The sequence below is a fragment of the Artibeus jamaicensis genome, unplaced genomic scaffold (genome assembly GCF_021234435.1).
Source record: "Artibeus jamaicensis isolate MK-2021 breed Jamaican fruit bat unplaced genomic scaffold, CSHL_Jam_final contig_391, whole genome shotgun sequence".
NCBI classification, from domain to species: Eukaryota; Metazoa; Chordata; class Mammalia; order Chiroptera; family Phyllostomidae; genus Artibeus; species Artibeus jamaicensis.
In genome coordinates, this window is record NW_026521814.1 from 14,388,441 (window position 1) to 14,411,128 (window position 22,688).

Sequence of the window (22,688 nt, forward strand, 5' to 3'; positions counted from 1 at the left end):
AGATGGTGGTCAAGATCAGCAAGATTAGTGTGCATACCACCCTAAAGGGACCATTAGTCCACCCTCCCGTCTAATGTACCTATCACCTCTCACGTGCCATGGGCTGTGCCAGGTGCCAGGGACACAAAGACAAAAAACAGTCTCTGATCTTAGTCTTGACATGCGATCAGAAACATGTAGGGGCTCAGGCATCACTAAACTGCAGAGGAAGACTTCACACAGGAGCAACAACTGACATAAAGTACAGTCACAACTATATGAGCACCCTACCCGGGAAACCAAGGGTTAAACCTGGTTTCCCAACGCACAGGAGAACACAAAACAATGAGTACTGTCCACTCCGTGCATTCCTAGTCTCCCCTCCCAGTGGGGGCAGGGTTTTCCCCACAGAGGCTCAGATGTCCAGTGTGAGGAAAATTCTCAGAGGCAAAGAGACCTCCTCCCATTTGAACTTTTTGGTCGGTATGACTCATCCCCACCGGGATGGGAATTACTGCTAATGCAACACTGTCACGGAACGCTACAGCTGGAGGGGTCACGAGACTGACACTGAGAGCCCCTTTCATTTTTCAAACAGGGAGACAAGTCTGGAGGATGAAATGAGTTGCCCCAAGAGGTCTGAGGTCAGGGACTTCAATAGTAGCTTCGGCCTACTTTTCTACTTTTACATCTCTTGGCCAAGTTCTTTGGAAGAGGGAAAAAGATTTTGCTTCACTTTAATTTCTGTATTAGCATCTGTTGCTCCCACTTGCCAGCCTCTAGGCACCTGACAGCTTTATGATGGCTGGCGTCTGCATGGCTTACAGTGTGCCTCGGCAGTCCCTGGCTCCTCTGAGTCTCACGGCAGTGGCACAAGGGAAGGTGCTTCATCATTATTGATGGGTGAACACATATAGGCTCTGGGCATGGAGCAACCCTGCCCCAAACCACATGCCCAGCTACCAGCAGAGCCAGGACCCGAACCCAGAACTGTGTCTGAGCCTGGCAGGCCTTTCCCACGCTGTGGTGCTGCTCCTTGGTATCCATCCACACAACAGCACGAGGTCTGGACATTGCTTTGGTGCCAGTGCCCTCTCCCCAGGCAGGACCCGAAGACTTAGCAGGCACTCAGACCTGCCTGCCCTGAAGACTCATGGGTAAATCAGGCCAACGCAACTGCACAAGGAGAGCTTAGCACTGACACTAGTCCTTTCACAAAGACAGTGTTTTAACCTTTGCATGTCTTAAGTATTCCACACTCACTCCTCCTTATTTACTGTATTTTAGAGGTTGTTCTACTTCAGGGCAAAGTCATCCCGCTATTTTTAATGGCTGAGGAGTATTTCATTATAAAAAGGTCCATAATACTATTACTTAATAATATAAATATGTAATCAGCCTCTTGTTGGATTTTAAGTTATTTTGAATCTCTGGTATTACAAATAATGCTACAGTAAGTGTCCTGTACATAAACCATTTCCTCAGTGTGTGAGGATACCTATAGGATAAAAATGTAGAAGTGGAATTGCTGCGTCAAAGAGTGTATGTCTTTTTAATTCTGACAGTCGCTGCCAAGCAGTCCGCCCAGGGGCTGCACCTTTCCCACTCCACCAGCCATGGGTGAGGGTGCCCACTTCCCTGCTCTCTTCCCAACTTATGTGTCCTTCACACCTCGCATCGTATTGGTACACACAGTGCCCACCCAAAAAATACATATTAACTATTTGTACAAGGTCTCCTACATGAATTCCAGAATCATTTCAAAATCGGCCCTTCCCACTAGCTTTTCACAATAAAATTAAGGCTGATGAAGAGAAAAAACTTCACATACAGAAAGGTCAATCGGCCAGAGAACAGCATCACTGCTTTCACCGCCACTTGAGGCCCAGCCTCGCTCCAGCGAAGCTAAGCTTGGTTGGTGCCTGGGGAGCAGGTAGAACGGTGGCGAGGGCAAGGCATGTAGAGGCCATAGTACACGCAGATAGGACACCGCTGGGCAAAGTCTCAGTGAGTGAAACACTACATCAGCAACTCAGCCTTTCTAACAGATAAGGTAAACTTCAAAGGAAAAGCAAGTTCAGCCAGGCTGACCTATTGACCAATTCCTTAAAGAGACATTCTTTCTAGGGATGTGTCTCCCAGGAACAGATGTGTGTCAGCCATTAAATTGCATTTAGAAGACACAACTGACTAAGCAGAGCTAATAGTGATCTTGGAGATCACAGTTCAAACCCCAGGCTGGTAAGTGGGGATCCTGAGGTGCAGAGATGCGAAATGGAAACTAGCCCTAGGCCTCATCTGACTGAGCAGAACCCAGGAGGGGTCACCTGGTCAATGCCTACAAATTAGATTTTAAACCAGACTTTCCTGTTGCGATTTCTATTACTTAAAAATTCATGAACTATTAGAAATTACTTTGAAAACAGACTTCTACAAAACTGCATCCTATTCAACAGCCAAATTAATGGCCCATGAAACTGTTATTAGGAGAAAAGTAACCAATGCACTTTTCTGCAGAAAACTTTCCTTCCCCCACGCCAAGCTCCATGCAGTCTGACTAAGAGCCTTCTGGTTCCGAGCCCCTTCAGGCAGATTGTTTCTGCTACCAAGAGCGAACGTGGCTCAAAGTTAACGCGGAGCTCTAAGAACTCCCAAGTCATGGGGTTAAGGCCGTGTACCCACTAAGTGCACATTCCAAACTGACTCATCCAAAGGCTCACAAAGACAAGTGCAACCCAAGAAATAGTTCTACATCTCCTCGGAGAAAGACGGCCCTTGGAGCCACGGGCCCTGACATTTCTAGCGCCGTGAGAACACAGAACACTTGCGCCTGCATCGTGATGTGGCGTCTGCAGCAGAAGCAGCCCTCCTCTACCTCTGATGGACAAACTCATGAATCAGTCACCATTTACTGAGTTGTCACGCCCCCCTTTCCTCCTCCACTCCTCAAAATGTAAGTGCGATTCTGCTTTGCTCTAAGGGTGTTCACTGTAGTTGCTGGTGGCTGTTTCCTTTAAATCAGTTTTGATACACTCCTAAGAAAACAAGAGAATAAAACAGGCCTAAACTTTTACCACATGTTCCCAGACAACCTGACTGAACAATAAACACATGAAGGCAAGCTTGTAGTCTTCTCAAGAACAAAAGCTGTGGGTCTGTCTGCTTTAAAGTCTAAAGCTTAAGAGGAAAAAAGGCCTGAGGTTAAAATCTGAAAGCTGTATGGCGTTTTCTAGAGCCAGTGCCCACACAAAGTGTGGGGATTTTTACCTTGTTTCCTATTCCCCGTGAAGGCACCATCACGCCACCCAACAAAAACACACGGGAGACACATAATTGGTCACACTGTCCACTGGGTGGCACAGCACAAAACGTTTTCACTTACCATCTAAAATAATGTTTCTGGTCTGTATCTGGGCGGGTTTACGTTCTTTGCAGCCCTGACACCCACCACATTTCTAATGCCAAGTAAACCTGGGACAAAGAGCAACAGCCTAGAAAGAACACTGGGTCCCAGTCCCCGTCTGGGGCGAGGTCATGACAGACAGTTAGCCTAGGTTTCTTCATCTGCCAAAGGACAGGGTTGGGTTAGGTGACCCCGAAGATCCTTTCCTCGAAGTGTCTCTGACTCTACGAAGTCCAAAATGTAAGTTTGAAAACTAATTCTGAAGTTAAAACAGGCTAATTTCAGCCACCTATAACAGGTGCTCTGCAGTGTGCTGTACAACAGAAATGTAATGCACGCCACTGTAATATAAAAACTAGTAGTAGCCTTACTTCAAAAGAATTAATTCTAACAATATATTTAACTCAATATATGAACATTGTTTTAACATATATCCAAAATTCAAACTCATTAATGAGATTAGAAATGATGAACACATTCAACATATGCTACAACAAATCTCACCCGACACCCGGAAATGCCGTGCTACCAACACAAAAGTTACACTTAACAGAAAAATCTCTCACACTGCTGTTTTTACACTTAGATCAAAATTCACTACATTTAAAATTTTCAGTTCCTCAGCTGCACTGAGGCTAGCTGACTATGTGGCTGGACAGAACATGTCTGCCTGAGCCTGTGTAGAGTGAACCCTCCACACTCCGTGGAGGGGGCGGAATTTATTGAATCAACTCTCCTGTCCTGCAAACTACTTCCTGAGGATACACTGGGAGCCTTAACCCTCCCAAACTGCACTAGGTAGTATTTATCCTTTCAGCAGCTATTTGTAAAAAGCTACATCAATGACCTGAAAGTGCTGCTATGAGTCTGAGTTACTAAGAGGATGCAGAATGACTAAATGGGTCATCCTGACATTATGCAGCCAAGTTACCATCCAGATGCCACAGAATCACCACGGTCGTTGCAAAAGCCGTCTGAAGAAATGGGTAGAAATAAGGGGCCTCAGGTGATGGGAAAGTGTCATCTCTCCCAACTAAGAACATGAGTAATCCTTACTTGGGAAATACTTCAGCTGCTTTCAGATGTCCACATTTGAAAACGCACAGTGCCCACTATTGTTGCCAATTGGCCAGCATCAATTTGGACCTCTTAAAAAAGGAAATTATAATTAGTGTATATATCCTATCACATTCTCTTCAAATCAGTATAGGAATCTTTTTTGCCTTCATGGAAATCTTTTCAAGGAACCTACTAAATAAATATGTAAGGACAGTGGTCACTACCTGGGGAGCCCTGACACGAAGATTTGAGAATGGAAGACCATAGCGCCGATCTTCGCAGTCCAGATCAAAGGCAGGCATGGCACAATCTCGGTTATAGTAATGGCCACCACTCATCCTGTACTTTCTACACACTCACCACTTGTGCTCCTTACCCGTTTTTGCTCACAGCATTCTACGCAAGGTGGGTGGTAGTATCACCACTCCTTGGAAGCAAGGGAACCAAAGAATGGAGAGGTTACGTAATTTTGCCTGAAGACCTCTATATAATAAATGGTAAAAAGAGTTCCGACCAGGATTATATTACAGGAGCACTCGAATAACACAGGCTCTTATTTCAGAATAACCCAGGCCTCTTCAAGGGAGGCTGCTCAGAGCACACTGCGAGGCGCCAGTCAGGGCTCCGCCGCCAGCCGGGGGTGTGGGGTGGCTGCGGCCTAGCCCCCCAACCTCACTGTGCTGCTCCTGTGAGCGAAATTCCAGGCAGAACACCCATCCTTGCAGGATCCTTTTTCATGCGAAAAAACAGTATGTGAACGCCCCTATGAAATACAGGACAACTCAGGGGTGCGGTATTAATGCTCTTAATAAACTCGACTCCTATTGCACATGTCAGATGAACAGGAGAAGCAGCTAATTTCTGGCTTCTGAGTCTAACCACCGCACAGAAAACAGAAGGCAGTTCCTAAGCTGCCGGTGTCGGGATCAGACATCTGCATGGCAACAACAGACAGAGGGTGGCAAACGGGAAACGTTCTCCCATGTCATCTCCCGAGGGTATTAGAAGGTTCTTTTGTCTACGGCCATACCACCCTGAACGCGCCCGATCTAGTCTGATCTCGGAAGTTAAGCAGGGTTGGGCCTGGTTAGTACTTGGATAGAAAGTTCTTTTCCTTTGCCACTCTTGTCTTTTTATTTTTTCAAGGCCAGTTACTTTTAGGTAGTATCACTACAGAAATATTTTCTTCTTTAAAGACTAAAAGGAGGATGTGGGCTTTGGAAGAAGACAAGGCCACAGGAGTCAGCTAGTCATGTTTGGATTTGGCCTTGCACTAACGCACTCCCATTCCCCAAGCTCCCTCTGTTCCTCTGGACACAGCTCGTGTCCAGGCCCAGAGCCCCAGAGGAAGAGAGTCTGCCACAAACAAAGGAGTGCATCGGGGAAGGAGTGTAGTGAGGTGGCTGACCAGGCCACAGACGTACAGGGGATCCAGCAGACAGGCCCGGGGGTCCCACAGAGAAGCTGGGCAGGCCACGGCCTCTGCTGTCCTAGGGAACAGCACGCATTAAGGCCTCGCTGTGGATCAGTTTTCAGTCCCAGGAAGCGTCAGTCATCACAACCATCAGGCCCTTACACATGACCAGGGACACACACGAAGACCACAGGAGAGTGAGCCCGCAACCAGTGACAACGAGAGGCCTGGCGTCTATGCTGCGACACAGCTGGAATGCAAGGTGATTTTCGAGCAGGCAGTGGACATCTCAGATCCCCACACACTCACACATCCCTGACAAATAACAGATCAGTGTGATCATAACCACAGCCACCACTTGCTGAATGCGTACTGCGCGCTCCACCTTGTGCTCAGTTCTTTTCTTAACTTAGGAGCACTGTGATGTGGGCATCGGCCATGTCTAGAAGAGGATGAACAGGAGGCACCACCAGCCTCTCAGGGCCTATGTGACGGGGACGATGTCCCTCACCTCAGAGGGCAGGACAGGAGTGCACGTGGCAAAGCCGGCTCCTTTGGGCACTTAGCACCAGCCCAGACTTGGGAAGAGCCTGAGGGCCAGCAGCTGCCAACACCAGCATTACCCAATGCCCACCTCTGTGAGCTGCGACCCACAGGACAAGAGAAGATACTGCCTGTTTTTTTTCTTGTCTTGAGTGAATGCTGCCAATCACTGAGACTGGCAGTCTAGAATGGGCCTGATCCAGGTGACTGAATATAGTCAGAGTAAATCGATCTTAGAAAAGGAGAGAAACTCCTCTTGTCCCATCTTGAAGAAAACAATCCATCCTTACAGCTAGACAGTAGCTTCTGGCTCACTTTCCTCTCCTGATATAAATGGAATTAATACATTGGCAGATGAGTTCTATTAAAACACTGGAATAACAGGGCATGCAAACTTAAGCACAAATGGTTGCATCATGGGGCCAAAATTAGGAGAAAGTCTACCCATCTCCAAACTAAAAAAAATTCTTTTGAAACAGTTAACAAAGGTACAGTTTAGAGTTACAACTACAGATCCCCAATACACATGCTGATGCCAAGCCAACTCCGTCACACTCACGCTCACACACACAGATGGGCCCCCTCACCGGCTCTCTGCCTCCAACAGTCTGACCTCCCATTCACAGGCCAGAGTAACTTCCTGTCCACACCCACCTTGTGTATCTTGCCCTCTCCAAACCCTTCCATGATTTCCAGCTGCCTTGTAGACTTGCAGTGCCACACACAGGCATGTGAAGGCATGCCAGAGTCCCCAAATCAATCTTATCAGCCCTCAGAACCCAATGTGCAGCCCAGGTCCAACCAGCTCTTGCCTGTACCTTCCCTTAAGCTTCCAGCTACAGCCTGAGCCAAATGAAACCCATGGTTTAAGAAAGTGTCTAGTTAAAATGCTACCTCTCCTCTGTACTGTCACGGAGCTATGATGTACCACAGAGGAGCTTATATAAACACCAAGCTCCTGGAGCAGTAACAGACTCATTATCATGTTTATTGAGCAACTCCTATTAAGTAAGTACCAGGCACGGTGCCACATCATAGTTACAAAATGCATAAAAGACAGTCCCTATCCTAGAGGAAGTCTTACTTCAAGCAGAAGGAATAAACATGTAAACTCATTTATACTCATTATGATATGAATCATGCTGTGATGCAGGTGTACAAAGAGCAAAGGGACCAATTAATTAGAAGGGGCAATTTAAAAAGCAAACGTCCTCCAACCAGGACAGCACAGCTGCTGCATTCTCTTCAAAGAGAAAGTCACTTCACGCCCTGCAAGTCCCCCAGACTGTGTAAATGCCTAGTAAATATTTGTGAGATGAGTAAGTGTACATTTACGCCCAGAATTCAGTACTTTCACTGTATACCTAAGATATCTGGGATTAAAGAGTTCTAATTACCGAAGTGATAGAGATACCACGTTTAATATCATTTATGAACCAACTATTAGTCATAGGAAAATTCTTTAACTTCATTCACAGAGATGATACTTCTAATATTCTTTGGGTATTCTACTCAAAACAAAGTATTTTATCTCAAGAACTATAAATGCGCACTCCAAGTTAACAATAAAATTGATTTCTTGAGAGAACAAACATGATGATATCACCAAATATCCATTAAAAAATTTTGCAATTTGGATAGTAGAACAATCAATGCAAATGTTGATTAAGTGTTCTTTCTTAGAGAAGAGTAATTATTTCCCTAACAAAAAAAGATAAGAAATGAGCAACCTCTAGACTTTTGTCCGAAAGCATCAAAGTATTACCACATCTCAACCTCTTTAGCCGTTCTGCCATTTCGTACTTTCTCACCTCAGTTCTCGGACATCTTCAGAAAGCACCCAGTAGAAAAGGCAGTAAGGACCCACAGAGATATGGCATATGATTTTTAACTTCACCTTGAAAATTAAAAATAATGTTTATCTGTTTCAGAACAATTCCTCCCAGCTGCAGGCCAAGAAATGGTAAATCATGGTAATGACTACCATCAAATAACATTGCTCTCTGTTAAGGAAACTGGAGTAGACACACTACCTGAATGGATGAAACGTACTTGGTCCCTCTGGTTTCTGTGACCTCTCACATTACCCCCTTTCAGACTAGAATATAAGGGTCCGCAGGCTGCCATCTGAGGAGATGGTGACCTCTCTAAAAAGACCAAGAAAGTAATAGCCTGGAATTTCCTGAGAGCAAGCAGTCATATGCTAGAAGTCAGTGCACCACTGTCATTCCACTGGACTATAATAGCCACCCTGGAATGTTTGGAATTGTGTGGGGGCAGACAGGTCCATCTCTGGTTGTCCCAAAATATCCTGTAATGTCGGATTGTCCTCCACCCCAAAGAAAAGTCCACCCAGTCCACTGCTGGCAGCACCCCGATTAACACACAGTGAGCTCCCACAGAGGTTGGGACACTGTCTTAATTCTTGCAAAGGAGCCCCTTATTCTTTAGCATCTAACAAAACTCTCGTAGTCATTAGACAAAGAAAGACGACAGGGAAGGAGAAGAACAGGGAAGGGAGAGCAGGGATTATGGACGGACATCTCAGTCCCCAGTCTGCCACCGTGAGTGGCATGGCACTAGGCAAGTTACTTTACTTCTTCGAGTAGGTTTTCTTGTCTGTAAAGTGGAGGTAGTAGCCCCCCACCACATAGATGTATTGTCCAGATCAAGTGAGAGAACATGTCTAGGACCTACTACAGTACAGGCAGGTGTTCAGTAAATGTCAGTCTCCTGCCCTTTTCCTCCCTGTGAAATTCACCATTGTCACTATTCAGATGTAACAATGAAAGGCTGGTTCTCTCCTCAACTTGGCTTTGAACGAAGTGAACTGGTGACGTGAAGCAAAATGAAGAGACTAACTTGTTTCCCCCGTCTCTATTATTTTCTTTGTCAGTGCACACAGTTGCTGAAGCTTTGCAGCACAGCTGGACTCTGAGCAAGTGAACTTTGGGAACCTGTTGCACGGGGCAGGAGATGTGTACTCCCCGAGACCCAGACCTCCGTGGGTCAGGGACAGTAGGAAGGGAGACCAGTGAATTTCTGTTTAGCGGAGTCATTTCTACCCACATCTCTGTAGGGAGAAAAGACTGCGTGTGATGTTCCCTCAGCTCTTCTTACAATGCTTTACATCCTTTCTGAACATGCCGCCCTAGTTCAGGAGCCAGGGGCCAACACCCAAAATATCCACACATAATCAATCCTGTTCTGGCATCCCAGGGGCACCTCAAGGTGGGTAGGGCACAGAACCTACCAGCAATGGAAACATTTTTCTAAATTGTGAATTCTTACAGAGCCTTCATCTGCACTCCTTAGGAGAATTCCTGAGATTACATCATTACTGAATTACTCTGCGGTCACATACATGCACTCCATGAACTGGAGGGGAATATGGAAGTATAAAATGTTCCATGGAAGTCAGAATAAAATGGGTATTGGGTCTTACTCTCCCTGCAAATGGAGAAACATGAATCCCATTCGGTGTGAGATTTCCATGTCTTCACCCACAAGAACAAGGGTGCCCCTGCTCTCTTCCCAGGCTCCCTTGCAACTGGCTTCTGACTACACTGCACTAAGGATTTGGCGGGGAGGGGAACACTGGAGAGATGCTGGGGGTGGGGAAAGGGCACCTCTCTGCGGTCCCAACCCCTGAGGCCACAAATTCCAGATCCTGGTACTCTGCCGCCTCCCTCAGCCCCTCCAGCCCCAGTGGCTTCCTGAGGTTGCTAATCTCTCGGCTGTCTGGCTTCTCAGCATTTCCATCACCTGGGTAATTAATTTCCTATATTATATTTCCTCTGTTAGAAATATCTTGCATGGTTCCTGGTGTTCTAAACAGAACTCTGGATTATTTCTTAACCATCCCAAAGTTTTTTCAATAGATACAAGACCTACCAACAGGGTGGTTAAAAGAACTAAAAGCCCTGGCTGGTATGTCTCGGTGTCCCATACACTGAAAGGTGGTGGAGTTCGATTCCCGGTCCGGGCAGACGCCTTGGCCGAGGGTTCAGGGCCCCACTGGGGAGCCTGTGAGAGGCAGCCAATCAGTGTTTCTCTCTCACATCAATGCTTCTCTCATGCGCTCTCTCCCTCCCCTCCCCTCTAAAATCAGTGAGCATGTCCTTGGGTAAGAATGAAAAAAAAATCTGTAAAAAAAAGTACAGATAGCAAGTGTAAAAACAGTACAAGTAAATAAATACTCGAAAATGCTTTCCCTTTTGTCACATGGAGAACGTAAGTGGAAGAGCAAATTAAGTATTATAGATTTAGATCTTCAGGTAAAAACTCTAGATCAACCTGAGGCTTCTCTCAGGAAGCGTCCAAAAAGGCTGCATTCCTTCGAGGTTCACTGAATAGAATCCTGTAAGCCAGTTTTCTTCTTATCTCAGGCTCTGTCCTTCTAATTGCAGGCCCCATTTTCCAAGTGCAATGCAACCTGGAATCTCACGTTTTGGAGTTGCCATCCTCACCTCAGTCCACTGGCCCAAGGATTCTGCCAAACATGCAGCCTGGTAAAGAAATTTCTAGCAGAGGGTGAGCCTCTGCCTCTGGGGGGGTAGAAAGAACCGGAACCCACGGGACACCTGGCCTGCTCTCACTTGGGCACCAGTGGACGGAGAGCACACAGGCCGGGGGGTGCGGGGAGGACCCACCCAGCACAAAGCGGAGCAGCCCTGTCCTCCGGGGTTGGTGTCTCGATGTCCATTTTGTAGGTCTTCATGTTTGGCTGAGAATGACCACAAACAGAAACAACTTCTTGCATCATTTTTTTTTCCTACTGCAAGTAAAAAAGATCGTTTTAATTTTTGGTGGTTTTCATTACCAACAGTTTAACATTTAAAAAATTTTTTTGTTTTTTTTTGCTAGGTCAGAACACTTGATGGTCCCTCAACACTCTCTCTACACAGCAGCAAGACGTGCAGGTGCTTGGCCCTCGTGCTCAAGCAGCAGTGCCGTTCCCTGTGCCGTACCTCTGCCCTGTTCTGGTCACAGAAGGCAACAAAGCAGGGTGATCATTTTTCCCTTTACTTTACCCCCATAGAGGGGGCACAGACTGGGTTCTGCACCCACGTGTGACAGTGTGACTTCGTGCTGAAGCAGACAGACAAAAGACTGTCAAAACCGGAAGGAAGCAAAATTCCACACTTTTCTATCAGCAGGCCACCCACGCACCGAGCCAGGATCCACAGCCCTGCCTCTCACACAGACTCTGCACAGTCAGAGGGGAGATGACACTAACCCACCCTGCATGTTGGCTACCTTCCTGCAGGAAAGGGGGAGGGCTTTTCCTGGGGGGAATGGTTCATTAAAACGTAAGTACGCATTGCACAGAACCTAAATGTTGTCACTGAAATCCTTCTGTTTTGCCGTGAACATGTATCATGTACATTTTTTAGCACAAAATTCATAAGAGTAAGTGAAAAAACAGAATACTGTTTTTTAAATCTTGAAGCAACAGGAAAAGATGGGTTAACAGAATTCCAAACTACTGGTGACTAGTTAGAAGAGCAGGCAGCTTCCCAGGGGGAGACTAAATATACCCCCTCCAATGGCAGGATGGTGGGGGGCAAGGCTGGCGTGGGGCCTTACGAGCTCTGCCTGGCAACACTGGAGAGAGTCCTGGCTGGCACAGGGGTGTGCCGCTCCCTTCTGGGCCTGTTCCCACAGTGTCAGCAAGGTGGGGCTCAGCCAGCTTCAGAGAGCACAGAACCACACCCTCAGTTCTCTCTCGTGGGACTGCTGCCGTGCTGTACATCTCCCCTCCCTCCCTGCCTCCTTTCCTTCCTCTCCTCGCTTTCTCCCTCCTTCTCTCTCAAAAGTAATTCAGAAGTTAGCCTCAGTTCCCGAATGTGTAAACCAGAAAGCCATTCGGGTAAGTACAAATGGCAGCGATTGTGGTCACAATATAAAGTCGACTTTGCCAGGCAGATAGAGAGAATAAAAAAATTAAGTCGCTGCCCTGGCTGGTGTGGCTCAGTGGATTGAGCACCAGCTTGAAAACCAAAGGGTCACTGGTCCGATTCCCAGTCAGGGCACATGCCAGGGTTGCAGGCCAGGTCCCCAAAAAGGGGCGCATGAAAGGCAACCACACATTGATGTTTCTCTCCCTTTCTTTCGCCCTCCCTTCCCCTCTCTAAAATAAATAAATAAAATCTTAAAAAAATTGAGTTGCTAAAACATGCCTTGTAGATTTAAGGATTTTTTTTTAAATGGGAGAAGACAATGAGGCTCAGAAATACAGAGCACAGAGCTTCCTACAGTAAGACCAAGTTCATCCTGGCTTCCAGAGTCTTATACCACCCATTCCACCCCCCTGTCCTCACTGCCTTTTCTATGCTATTCCCAAATAATTAGGGCGCAGGTTATCACTGGCCACATTCCTGACAAAACAGGAAAAAATTCTGACTCACTTAGGGCAAATCTTATAATAAAAAAAATTATCACCCAAATCTCCAGGAGGTATTAAAGAGCTCAAGCTATATTTACTGAATGTCAAACATTGACCAGGCACTTAAAACACAGTTCTCAGATTTAGGTGTTGATCTTAAGGCTGTGAAGGTCATCCAACAAATACAACAACACTTCCTTTCATGATTTAAGTTAGACATCATCCTAACCAGATTTTCTAAGTCACTAGTTATCAATGGCTACCAAGCACTGAGCTCGGTTCTCTAGAACAGGGGTCCCCAACCCCCCAGGGCCATGGCCAACCCAGAACCAAGGCCTGTTAGCAACCGGGCCACACAGCAGGTAGTGAGCAGTGGGCCAGGGGAATGAAGCTTTGCTCCCATTACCGCCTGAGCTTTGCCTCCCAACCCCACAGTCCATGGAAAAATTGTCTTTCACAAAACTGGTCCCTGGTGACAGCCACAAAGATTGGGGAGCACTGCTCTAGGGCACTGGTTCTCAAACCTGAGTGCATAATGGAATCCCTTCAGAAACTCAAAAAAATTACTGTGGCCCAGGTTCCACCCCCAGTGTTTGATTTAATGAGAAATAGGGCTTTGGCAGCAGTATTTTTAAATACTGATGGTGACTCTGATAGACAGCAAACCACAGCTATAGGGAAAAAGGAAAAGAAATATATACAGTGGAAACAACCCAAATATCCATCAACTAATGAATGGATAAATAAATTTCTGTGTCTCTGCACAACAAAAGAGCATTCGGCAACAAAAGGGAATGGAGTCCTGACACATGCCTCAGCACGGCCAGACATCAGACACACTGCGTTAAGGGAAAGAACCCAGTCACATACAACCACACGTGGTACAATCCCATTACATGAAATATTCAGAATGGACAACTTCATAGCGATAGAAAATACACGAGTGGTTAGCAGGGACTAGGGAAGCTGAGAGAGGGCTGTGGAATGACTGCAGTGGGCACGAGCTCTTTTCAGGGTCACGAAAATGCTCTAAAATCGAGTGTGGTGATGGACACACAGCTCTGACTGTGCTAAGTCACTGAACTGTCCACTGCAATGGGGTGGACTGTATGGTATTTGAATGGTATCTCCAAAAGTTGTTAAAAAATAGAGAGAAACCTAAATTCTATGCCCAGCTCTCAAAGGACTTACAATTTAGTTGTAGCGAGAGAAAAAAAAGATAAACAGACGAGACGAACATTAAGAGAATTTAAAAGACCATTAAAGAGAATTGCCTAATGCAGAAAATAAATACTCAAATTCGGAAGGAGGCTTCAATGTCAAAATAATCTGAGATTTTTCTTCTCTAATTTGAAAAAAAAAAGGAGCTTGGGTCTCTGGAGCACACGGCCGACAATGCAGGTGCCCAAGTCTCAATTTCCAAACTTGTGAGAGAGGAATGGCTGCTTAGAATTGCCAGCATGTATATGTTCAATATTTCAGAACACAGGCTGTTGAAGGATTATGATGGCTCTCAAGAGTCAGTGATCAACAAAGGCTTCTGTTGACAGTACCCCCCACATGTGGTAATTCCACTCAAGGCTTTATTTGCTCTCACTCTCTGGAAGGAGGTCCACCTCCCCCCTCACATACTCAGCAACTAGAATTTCTTGACAAGTGGAAAAGGTTAATCTTTTTAATTCCTGCCTCTTCTTTCCCCAGTTTTTCTTAAAAGTGTGAGCTTTTCCTCCTTTTCAAAGCTTAACTCATCCTGGTCCAGTTTGAAACCAGTGATTAAGAACTATGCGAGTCGGACTACTTAGATTTGAATCCCACCCATACTGTTCAATAGTTGGATCACTTTTAAACGGAACTTTGGCCTCTCTATGCCTTTTTTCTCACCTGGAAACTGGTGATAATAGTATTTCCTATGGGGTTACTGTGAAATTATGCATGTGAAGCAATTATTGCACTGCCTGGCCCGCAAGGAAGTGGCCAACAACTCATCCATTATTATCTCAGGGCTAAATTCTCCTGCATCCAAGTCTGTACTGAACATTTAATCCCAGATCGAACAAAAATTAAAGAGGAAATATTATGCATGCAAAACTCCTTCAAATAATTGCCTTTGGCCAGTAGACAAGACACTCCAAGGGGAAAAATGTTCTTACAGTTTATAGAGGGTTCCTTTTCCTCGGAATGTGCCATTCTGTAAATATAATTCATCCTGAATAAAAAGTAAATATTAAGGAAAATAATGTATTTGGCTCCCAACTCTTACTGGTAACCCTAAAGGCAGACAGCATTTTGTTTCCTCCAACAATGTTTATACAAACCCAAGTTAACAAAAAAGAGACTTCCAAATGGCCCAAGTTATTCTTAATGCACAAACACTGATACGAGCTATGCATTTATTCTCCTACACACTGTTTCCACAATCTCTCAAGAGACTTTTCTCATCTAAAAAGTCAAGCTGTTCTCTGGTTAACATTCATTAAGGAGATGAGAGGCCTGTCATATTTTTCTCTTAAAAATAATCTTATCGGTCTTGTCCAAGATCATTTTCACCCCTCACCTGCAAAAGTACTTTATCTCTCTAAGACACCCTTGAAAACAGTAACAGATGGTTCCTTCCACCTATTGGAGATAAAGAATCTATAAGGCTCCCCTTAGCAACCTGTTCATCAACCACCCCTCTGCACAGAGGACGAAAAGCCATATTCTAACACCACATTGTTCCTTGAGTTTGATGAAAGGTCACAATCCACTTTGACTTTCTGTTCAAATCTTCAACTACAACAATGACTTCATATATGAATCCATTGAATTTCAATGACATGAAATTGATTCTAAATTTTACTTCACTTTCTTTTTTCAGTTTTTAAATATGCTAATTGGTATCTGATTACAAAGGTGGAAAAGGAATTACCTTATCAAACATAACTAGAAAAGTCACATTTAAATGGGAAAGCAGTATTAAGCTTTATGCACTTCTATATAGAGAATGTTAAATTACACACTAAGGAAAGAGAAAAATAAAAGACTGAAGGGTTCCAGGCCACAATTCCTGAATTTAGGAAAACTAAATTCAAACAGCAGCTAAATCTGAAAGCATACTTTTTCATACCAGTGGGAACCAAGAGAATACAATCCCAACCATTAATGGGGGGAAGTTCAAGTCGAACAATTTTAAAGAAAAAAAAGCATTACAATACATGGTCAATAACTTATAACTGTACTTAAGACCATCAGGATCAGTCTAAAACATTAGGTTTTAAGAGCATAAGCATACTGTACTTAAGTTACACATTTCCTTGAACCATTTTTTCCCCTAAGTACCCAGTTACAAAAAAGAAAAAGAAAAAAATATATATATACTCCTTTATAAGTCCCTACAAAGTATGAACAAGAAAGTTCACTTATTAAACAATTTACAGAACTTTATAGCAAAGCATTACGAAACAAAGGTGACCCCTCCTCAGACCTTACAAAAGCAACAGCATGCTAAGAAATTGACGCAAATCCTCAAACAGAAAAAGAAAACTATATAAAACACCCAAGAGAAAAATAATATACGAAAGCCAAAAATTTAGCAACAGCCTAAAAGCAACAGAAATTCTAATCTACACTCGCAACTCTTACCCTTGACAGCACAAAACAGAATATCCTGCCTTACACATTTTGGAATTGCAAGTCTGAAACGCTAAATCCAAAGACAAAGCCGCCCTGGGGAAAAATAACAATTGCGCAACAGATCAACTGCTCCAACTTGTCCCTTGGCCCCAGCACGGCAAGGCTTGCACGCTACAAAGCAGGAAAGGGCCAACCAAGGGCCGCTGTGACAGCCAACCAGCCACTGTCACTGATGCAGAGGCCAAGGCTACGCACTGGGTGTGAGCCACCAGCAAACACCACGGCAGAATGGAGAAGGTTGGGGCGCTGCCGACTTCAATTGCAAAGACCCCGCCCCGCCCGCTCTTCTCCTTGGGTCCCGAGCGATCAGGGGTCTTCCAGTTGAAACTTTCCCACTGTGTGAGGCCTGGTTTAGGGGCCGCACAAGGGGGCATCCTAGCACACAGGGCACCTGGGTACCTCTTCTTCCCTCCACCTGCGGGCTGGGCTTTCTGGCCAAGCTCCCTGAAGGATGAATCCCATTGATGGACTTAGCCTCTAACAGTGAAATGCTTCCACTCTCCACTGATGGCCTTCAGCCTAACAGCTCCAGCTACAAACATAATTAACTAGAGGAATTCTGCTTGAGGAACCCCTTTATCAGCAGAAGAGGTGGGGAAATATGCACAAAATAATGACTTCAGAACTAGACTCAGATTAATTAGCAGGGGTACACCAGGTAGATAGGGATATAGAAATTTTGCCCTCTTCCTTGGACACCTTTGATGCCTACCTGTATACGCCACCCCCTCACCTCGTCCCTCCTCCCTTCCCTTGACAGAGAAAGATGCCTGAAAGAATTTGAGAATTAGTTCTCCCATCTTCACAAGCTGGACCTACTCATCAATAAGCCTTTCCTTACTCCAAAACTCTGATGTACTTTCTTTTGAAGCTTGGTGCACACGAATCTTTTCTGGCCCAGTGGGATGAGCAAACTACTCGTGCAATTGTGGGGAGGAGAACAGTGCTGACACGAAAGGGGTTTCTGGTCCCAGCGCGGAGGAGACCTCAGCTCCCCCACGAGTGGCCCCGTGACTAGGCACATTCTTGCCGGCTCCCAGGCGGGGAACCGCTCTGCCCCGGAAGTGCCGGCCCGCGCCGGCTCAGACCGCCGGCGTCTGCCCCCTCCGCCCCGTAGCCTTGGGAGCGGCTCAAACACAGGGGGCTGGATGGGGTTTCTGCGTTCCAACCTGGCCGCCCGGGACGCAACGAGAGATGCACCACTCGCCCCACACATGCGAGTGTATTCTGCAAACCCCCAGCCAGTCTTCCTCTGGGACGGCAGGCACCTTGACGATGGGACCACCCAGGAATGCCCCCACTACCCTCACGGCCCCTTGGGTTCCTGCTCCTCCATCCCTCCCCGCCCCGCGGCTCCAGTACGCAGCGGCAGCCGCTGCAGTCCAGGCTCCGGCCACAGACGGTGAGATGCCAGTGGCTGCTGTCCCTCCTGGACTACAGCTCCCTCGTGCCCCTGCCCCCGTCTTGGTACTACAATGGGACCGAGAGGGCTGGGGCAGCACCTGCTGGGATGGCAGTCCCGGTGGCGGCAGCTCCAAGTCCATCATGCTGAGCTGGGGATGGTGCTCTGAGGCTCTCCGACGGCAGTCCTGTCTCAGCTGCCCAAGCACGGTGTGGACCAGGAGGCGCTGACGGCGGCGACTCGTACCGGCTCCCCAGCACTCTTTCCTTGGCTACAAGGCCCTAATCGCCTACTGGGCTCCAGCCCCGCCACGCCTCCTGCCCTCCGCCCCTGGAGGGCGGGGCAAAAGCCCTGGCCTGTCCTTCTCAGACTGGCCTCTCGGGGAGGGCTGCCGAAAATACCCCGCCCACGCTCGACCTGATGCGAGGAGTTCACGGTCCCGGGGCTGGAAAGGGTCTTGGCTGGGATCCCAAGTGGGCGGTGGTGGACGCCCGCGGACAGGCGGAGTACCCGGAGGAGGGCTGCCCGAGCCACCAGGTCCCCGCGCTCAATTTGCCCTCGTCGCAAATAAAACTAACGCTCTCCGCCCGAGAGATTAGGAATTGTTTGCCGAAGGTGTCTTGGGTTCAAGCGCTTTGAAACACTTTAAACACTTGGAACAAACACGGCTGGAGACCCGGCAAAGGCGCCTGTATCGGAGCTGCGCCTCCCGGTTTGGAGTTGCAGAACCTTGCCCTGCTTTATCTCACCCACCATCTGAGAGTGGCGCCAGCTCTGGGGCGGGGGGTAATGTCTCGGACCGGCTGTGCGCACCGCAAACTGCCCTCTTGCCCTCGGTCCCCTCACCGGTTGGGGCCAGTGGGACTTGCCCAGGGGAAGTGTGGACCGCGCGGGGAGCTCGTGCTTGTAATCACTCTAAATGCCCTCCACCTACTCCCACACGCTTTCACTTTGGATAGGCTAGGCTCAGGACGCCAAGGGCAAACGAAGAAGTCTCTTGGTTGCACGGTAGTCACTACAGCCCACTGAGACCTTTCTTTTCCTGCCAAAGCGCACATACAGTACTAGAGATGGCGTCCTTTAACACTGTGAAGTACTACGACATGCCATAATCTTTAAAAGTTTCTTTTCACGTACTTGCGGTATGCTTTTAAAAATAAAAATGAGAAAAGCCAAGTTATAAAATAGTTTATATAGCACGGATCCGTTCCGTAAAAACATGTGCCCAGGGAAAAAAATTGAATGTTGTTCACCAAATATTAATAGTTGTAGGATCATAAGTAATTTTTATCTTTCTGTTGATTTAAGCATCTTTTTCAATTTACAATGAATATACATTATGTTTTACATTAAAAACAAGTACTTAAAATTAATCATTGCTCACAGAAAACATCAAATTCTTGAAAACAGGAATATTGTGAAATCAAAGATTTTTTTACATACATATTTTTTAAAATTTTATTTAGTTATTTTTCAAGTACAGTTTTTTGTCTATTTTTCCCATCCCAGCCTCCCCCGCCCCTGAATCATAAAGATTTTTAAAAGAATAGATAAATTTGGTTTTTTTCTCTTATGTTTTGACAGTCTAACTCTTGAGCAAGCCTGGTTTGAAATTATGAAAAAACAGGGGATGTAGTGCCTGCAGTGGTTTTACTATTATTTCATTCAAAAAAAATCTCTTTTCTCACACACCTGATTATAGCAGATCAACACCCAAAGAACTCAGACTTTCCCTTGGTTGCATAATTTGACACTCCCAGGATTTATCTGTAAATTTAAACGTTCAAGTATTCCTTGAGGTAAATGAAGCCTAAGTTAATCACTTGCGTTTGAAGCAAGTTTCTTCAATTTGAATTAAACCCTTTCAGCTGTTATGTGAAAAGCCTGTAAAATGATCTGCAGACTGAAAAAGAAGCCTTAGGAGATATTATTTACAATGACCTGACAGGAACATTCAAAGAAGGGCAGAGAGTATATTGTTAACAATTCGAGTTACTTATTACACCTACTACATCTGAGAAGGCAGACAATGAGTCCAGGAGGGAGGAAATAGCAAAGTTGTGTATGAAATAGCCAGCTGTCCTCAAGGAGTTTGTAAAATGTTTGGGATTTCCTTGTTAAGCAACAGATATCCACTGAGTTTAGACTGAATGAAATAACCTTTACTTTGACAAAACTGTAGTTGCTGGGAGTATATTATTTCAGGCACCTGCAGAGTACATATTTTCAAAGGGAGTAGAACAATATCATAACAGTCTGAACATGTTTAAGAAAAATAAACACTAAGGAAAAAACTGTTTGGCATTGAATGGTAGTTCAGCACAAAAAAAGAGGCGGGTGGTGGGGAACCCTGGTCTCAGACCACTCATGGCAAGCAGACTTCCAGTCTTTGCAGACACTGAAATGAGATTATCTTCACGTGGGAACTTAGGCCTTGTACTCCAAACTTACACAGTGTGCTGTGCAGGCATGGCCACTGCGCGCTGAGAAGCTCCAAAGGAACAGGGAAGATGGTGCTGGTTTACCTCCCTTGTTCTGGTGCCCTGGGCATCCTTTTTACTGCCAGGCCCTCCCAGCTACTATCCCCCGCCCACATTGTTTCACATGCTACTAATCTTCTAAGTTTCCATTGATGTCTGAATTCTTGGCTGTGTTTGGAAAGACAATCCACCATATATGCTTGAAATGTGTCAGAACTGAAATATTTGCTCTAGAGTTATCATAAAAAATAGCCATCATGAAGTAAGCCTTCTGAGCACACAGAGTTTGGATAATGGTAATGCAATGACCTGTTTATTTCACCTTCTTGTCTGTGATCTAAGCTGCCAAGTTTGCAAGGCCAAAGAAATACCCACATTTCAAAACTCTTTATCACCTCGAGGTTTCTTTTCTCTTCTCTTCACTTCCCCTTAATTGTACTCTGTGTTTGAGCCAGAAAATATCCAGACTCTGTTGGAATTATAGTTGAAATTCTTAATGTGTCCAGTTTGGTCAGTTGGAGCATATCGGATAGCTATTTTCAGAGATGGCACCCAGTGAATCACCCCTTCCCTGATAGTTATGTACTTCCCTGACACTGAACCAGCGGTGGCCCTGTGCCTTGCTTTCACTCATGAATGGAGGCTGGAAGTGACACAACATCTGGTCTCCACCTTGAAAAGGTATGACTGCATTTAATTTTATGCTCTTAGAAGTCAGCCATCATGTAAGAAGTCGGAAATCTTCGTGAGAGGAGAGGGCATGCAAGGTAGCCCTGGGGGATGAGACTCCAAGGGGAGAGAGGAGCTATGTGAACAGTCACCAGACGTGTGAGTGAAGAAACCATCTTGGACCTTCCAGCATACCTAGTCATGCCCCCGACGACCCCAGGCCCAGATGCTGTCTGACTGCAACCAGATGTGGAGGAGACTCCAAGCAAGACCTGCCTGGCTGGGCCTAGTCAGCATAAAGAATTGTGAGAGATCAGAATAAATTGTTTTTAGCCTCTAAGTTTTGGTGTGGATAACCAATACAGCATACTGGTTATCAGTTGATAACCAAAACACCATATATGGAATATCAAGGGTAAAATTTCTCCAGGCTGCTTTTTGTTCGTTAACCATCATTGGGAATACATACAGGGATGGTACCTTGCAATTTAATAGAGTCTCAAACCCTCAGGAGCAAATTGACCTCCCTGTGAATAAGGATGTTATCTTCCCTATAATATACGCTTGTTGCTACAAAGTAAATTACCTCATCACAGCATGCAACAGTCTCATACCATTACATGAATGATGAGGAGACAGTCTCCTTATCAAATACCTTTAAGGAATTCAGGCATTTCATCAATTAAGTAGGTGGAGGTATAGAAATGCATACAGAGATTCTGCACCTAACATGACCTAATTTAGACCAGTTATGTAAGATACTTTTTGAATATCTGTTGAGGAATTTGAACTTCAAGAGCAGCATGCCCAGTGGATAAACTGAACTCCAGGATAGCAGTGTTCAGAATAATTGGTGTGTTAATTTCAAAACACACCCATAACCTTGGTTCCTTGGTGTGCACACCTCACTATGCCAACTACGGATACAAAGCTGTAAATCTCCAAAGCCAGTTTTAACTCGTAATTTCCTGCTTGTAATACAAACAGCAGTCTGTAAGAACTGCAATGCAGTGCACAAAGAGAAAAATCCAGAAGTTTAAAAGAGTGGTTTGAATAACATGTGTTGACACCTATATAAATATGCATGCACAGGGAAAAAAAAGACTGAACAGATATGATCAAAACATTAACCATAATTATTCCAATTAGTGGTGGTTTTATTTTTCTCATTTTGCCTGTCTGTATTGTCCTAAATAAACACATATGCCTTTTATAATAAGCAAAAAATGTGGGAGTGTGGTACATGGGGATATGGGAGGAACGCTGGCTTTTGTACAAGCTGCAGGGTCAACTTCATTTTCAAATTGAATTTTCATTACAAGCTTTGCACATCTTTCCATTCTGTATCTACTAGAATGAAACCTGGAGAATTTGGCCACATCTTTAAGTGTGGTTTTGGTAAGGGTCTAAAAATCCTTTGCCGTTTCAATCTACTCCTACATTTGTAAAGTTTCACTCGGCAGAATCGGAGTCCCCAGCAAAGATGGAAGTTTATGAGGACATTGAGTAAAACAAGAACTGTGGCTTTGGAGTGATATGCAAAGTTGCCCATACATAGCATTGCCGTATGGGGAAAATAAACAGAGTACAGAAAAACACTTATACCTAGAGCTGTGTCTGCAAGGCCGGTTACCAAATATTAATAAGGGGCATCAAATATCAGGTCATTTTCACTTTCC

At 45.5% G+C, this 22,688-nt stretch overlaps 1 protein-coding gene across 4 annotated transcripts in view; it reads right to left on the reverse strand.

The window, feature by feature from the left end:
- NFE2L2 (NFE2 like bZIP transcription factor 2) overlaps positions 1-18,159 on the reverse strand; it is a 33,167-nt gene extending 15,008 nt beyond the window's left edge. The window contains exon 1 of one of the 4 annotated variants that reach the window (XM_037130024.2): positions 17,961-18,159. In XM_037130024.2, coding sequence (XP_036985919.2) covers positions 17,961-18,005 — 45 coding nt within the window. In that variant the 5' untranslated portion in view covers positions 18,006-18,159. Of the gene's footprint in view, positions 1-11,050; positions 11,156-16,407; positions 16,528-17,960 lie in introns of those variants that run through there. The other 3 variants (XM_053665023.1, XM_037130025.2, XM_037130026.2) reach the window with 3 other exon arrangements.
- Between the last annotated feature and the right edge of the window lie 4,529 nt (positions 18,160-22,688).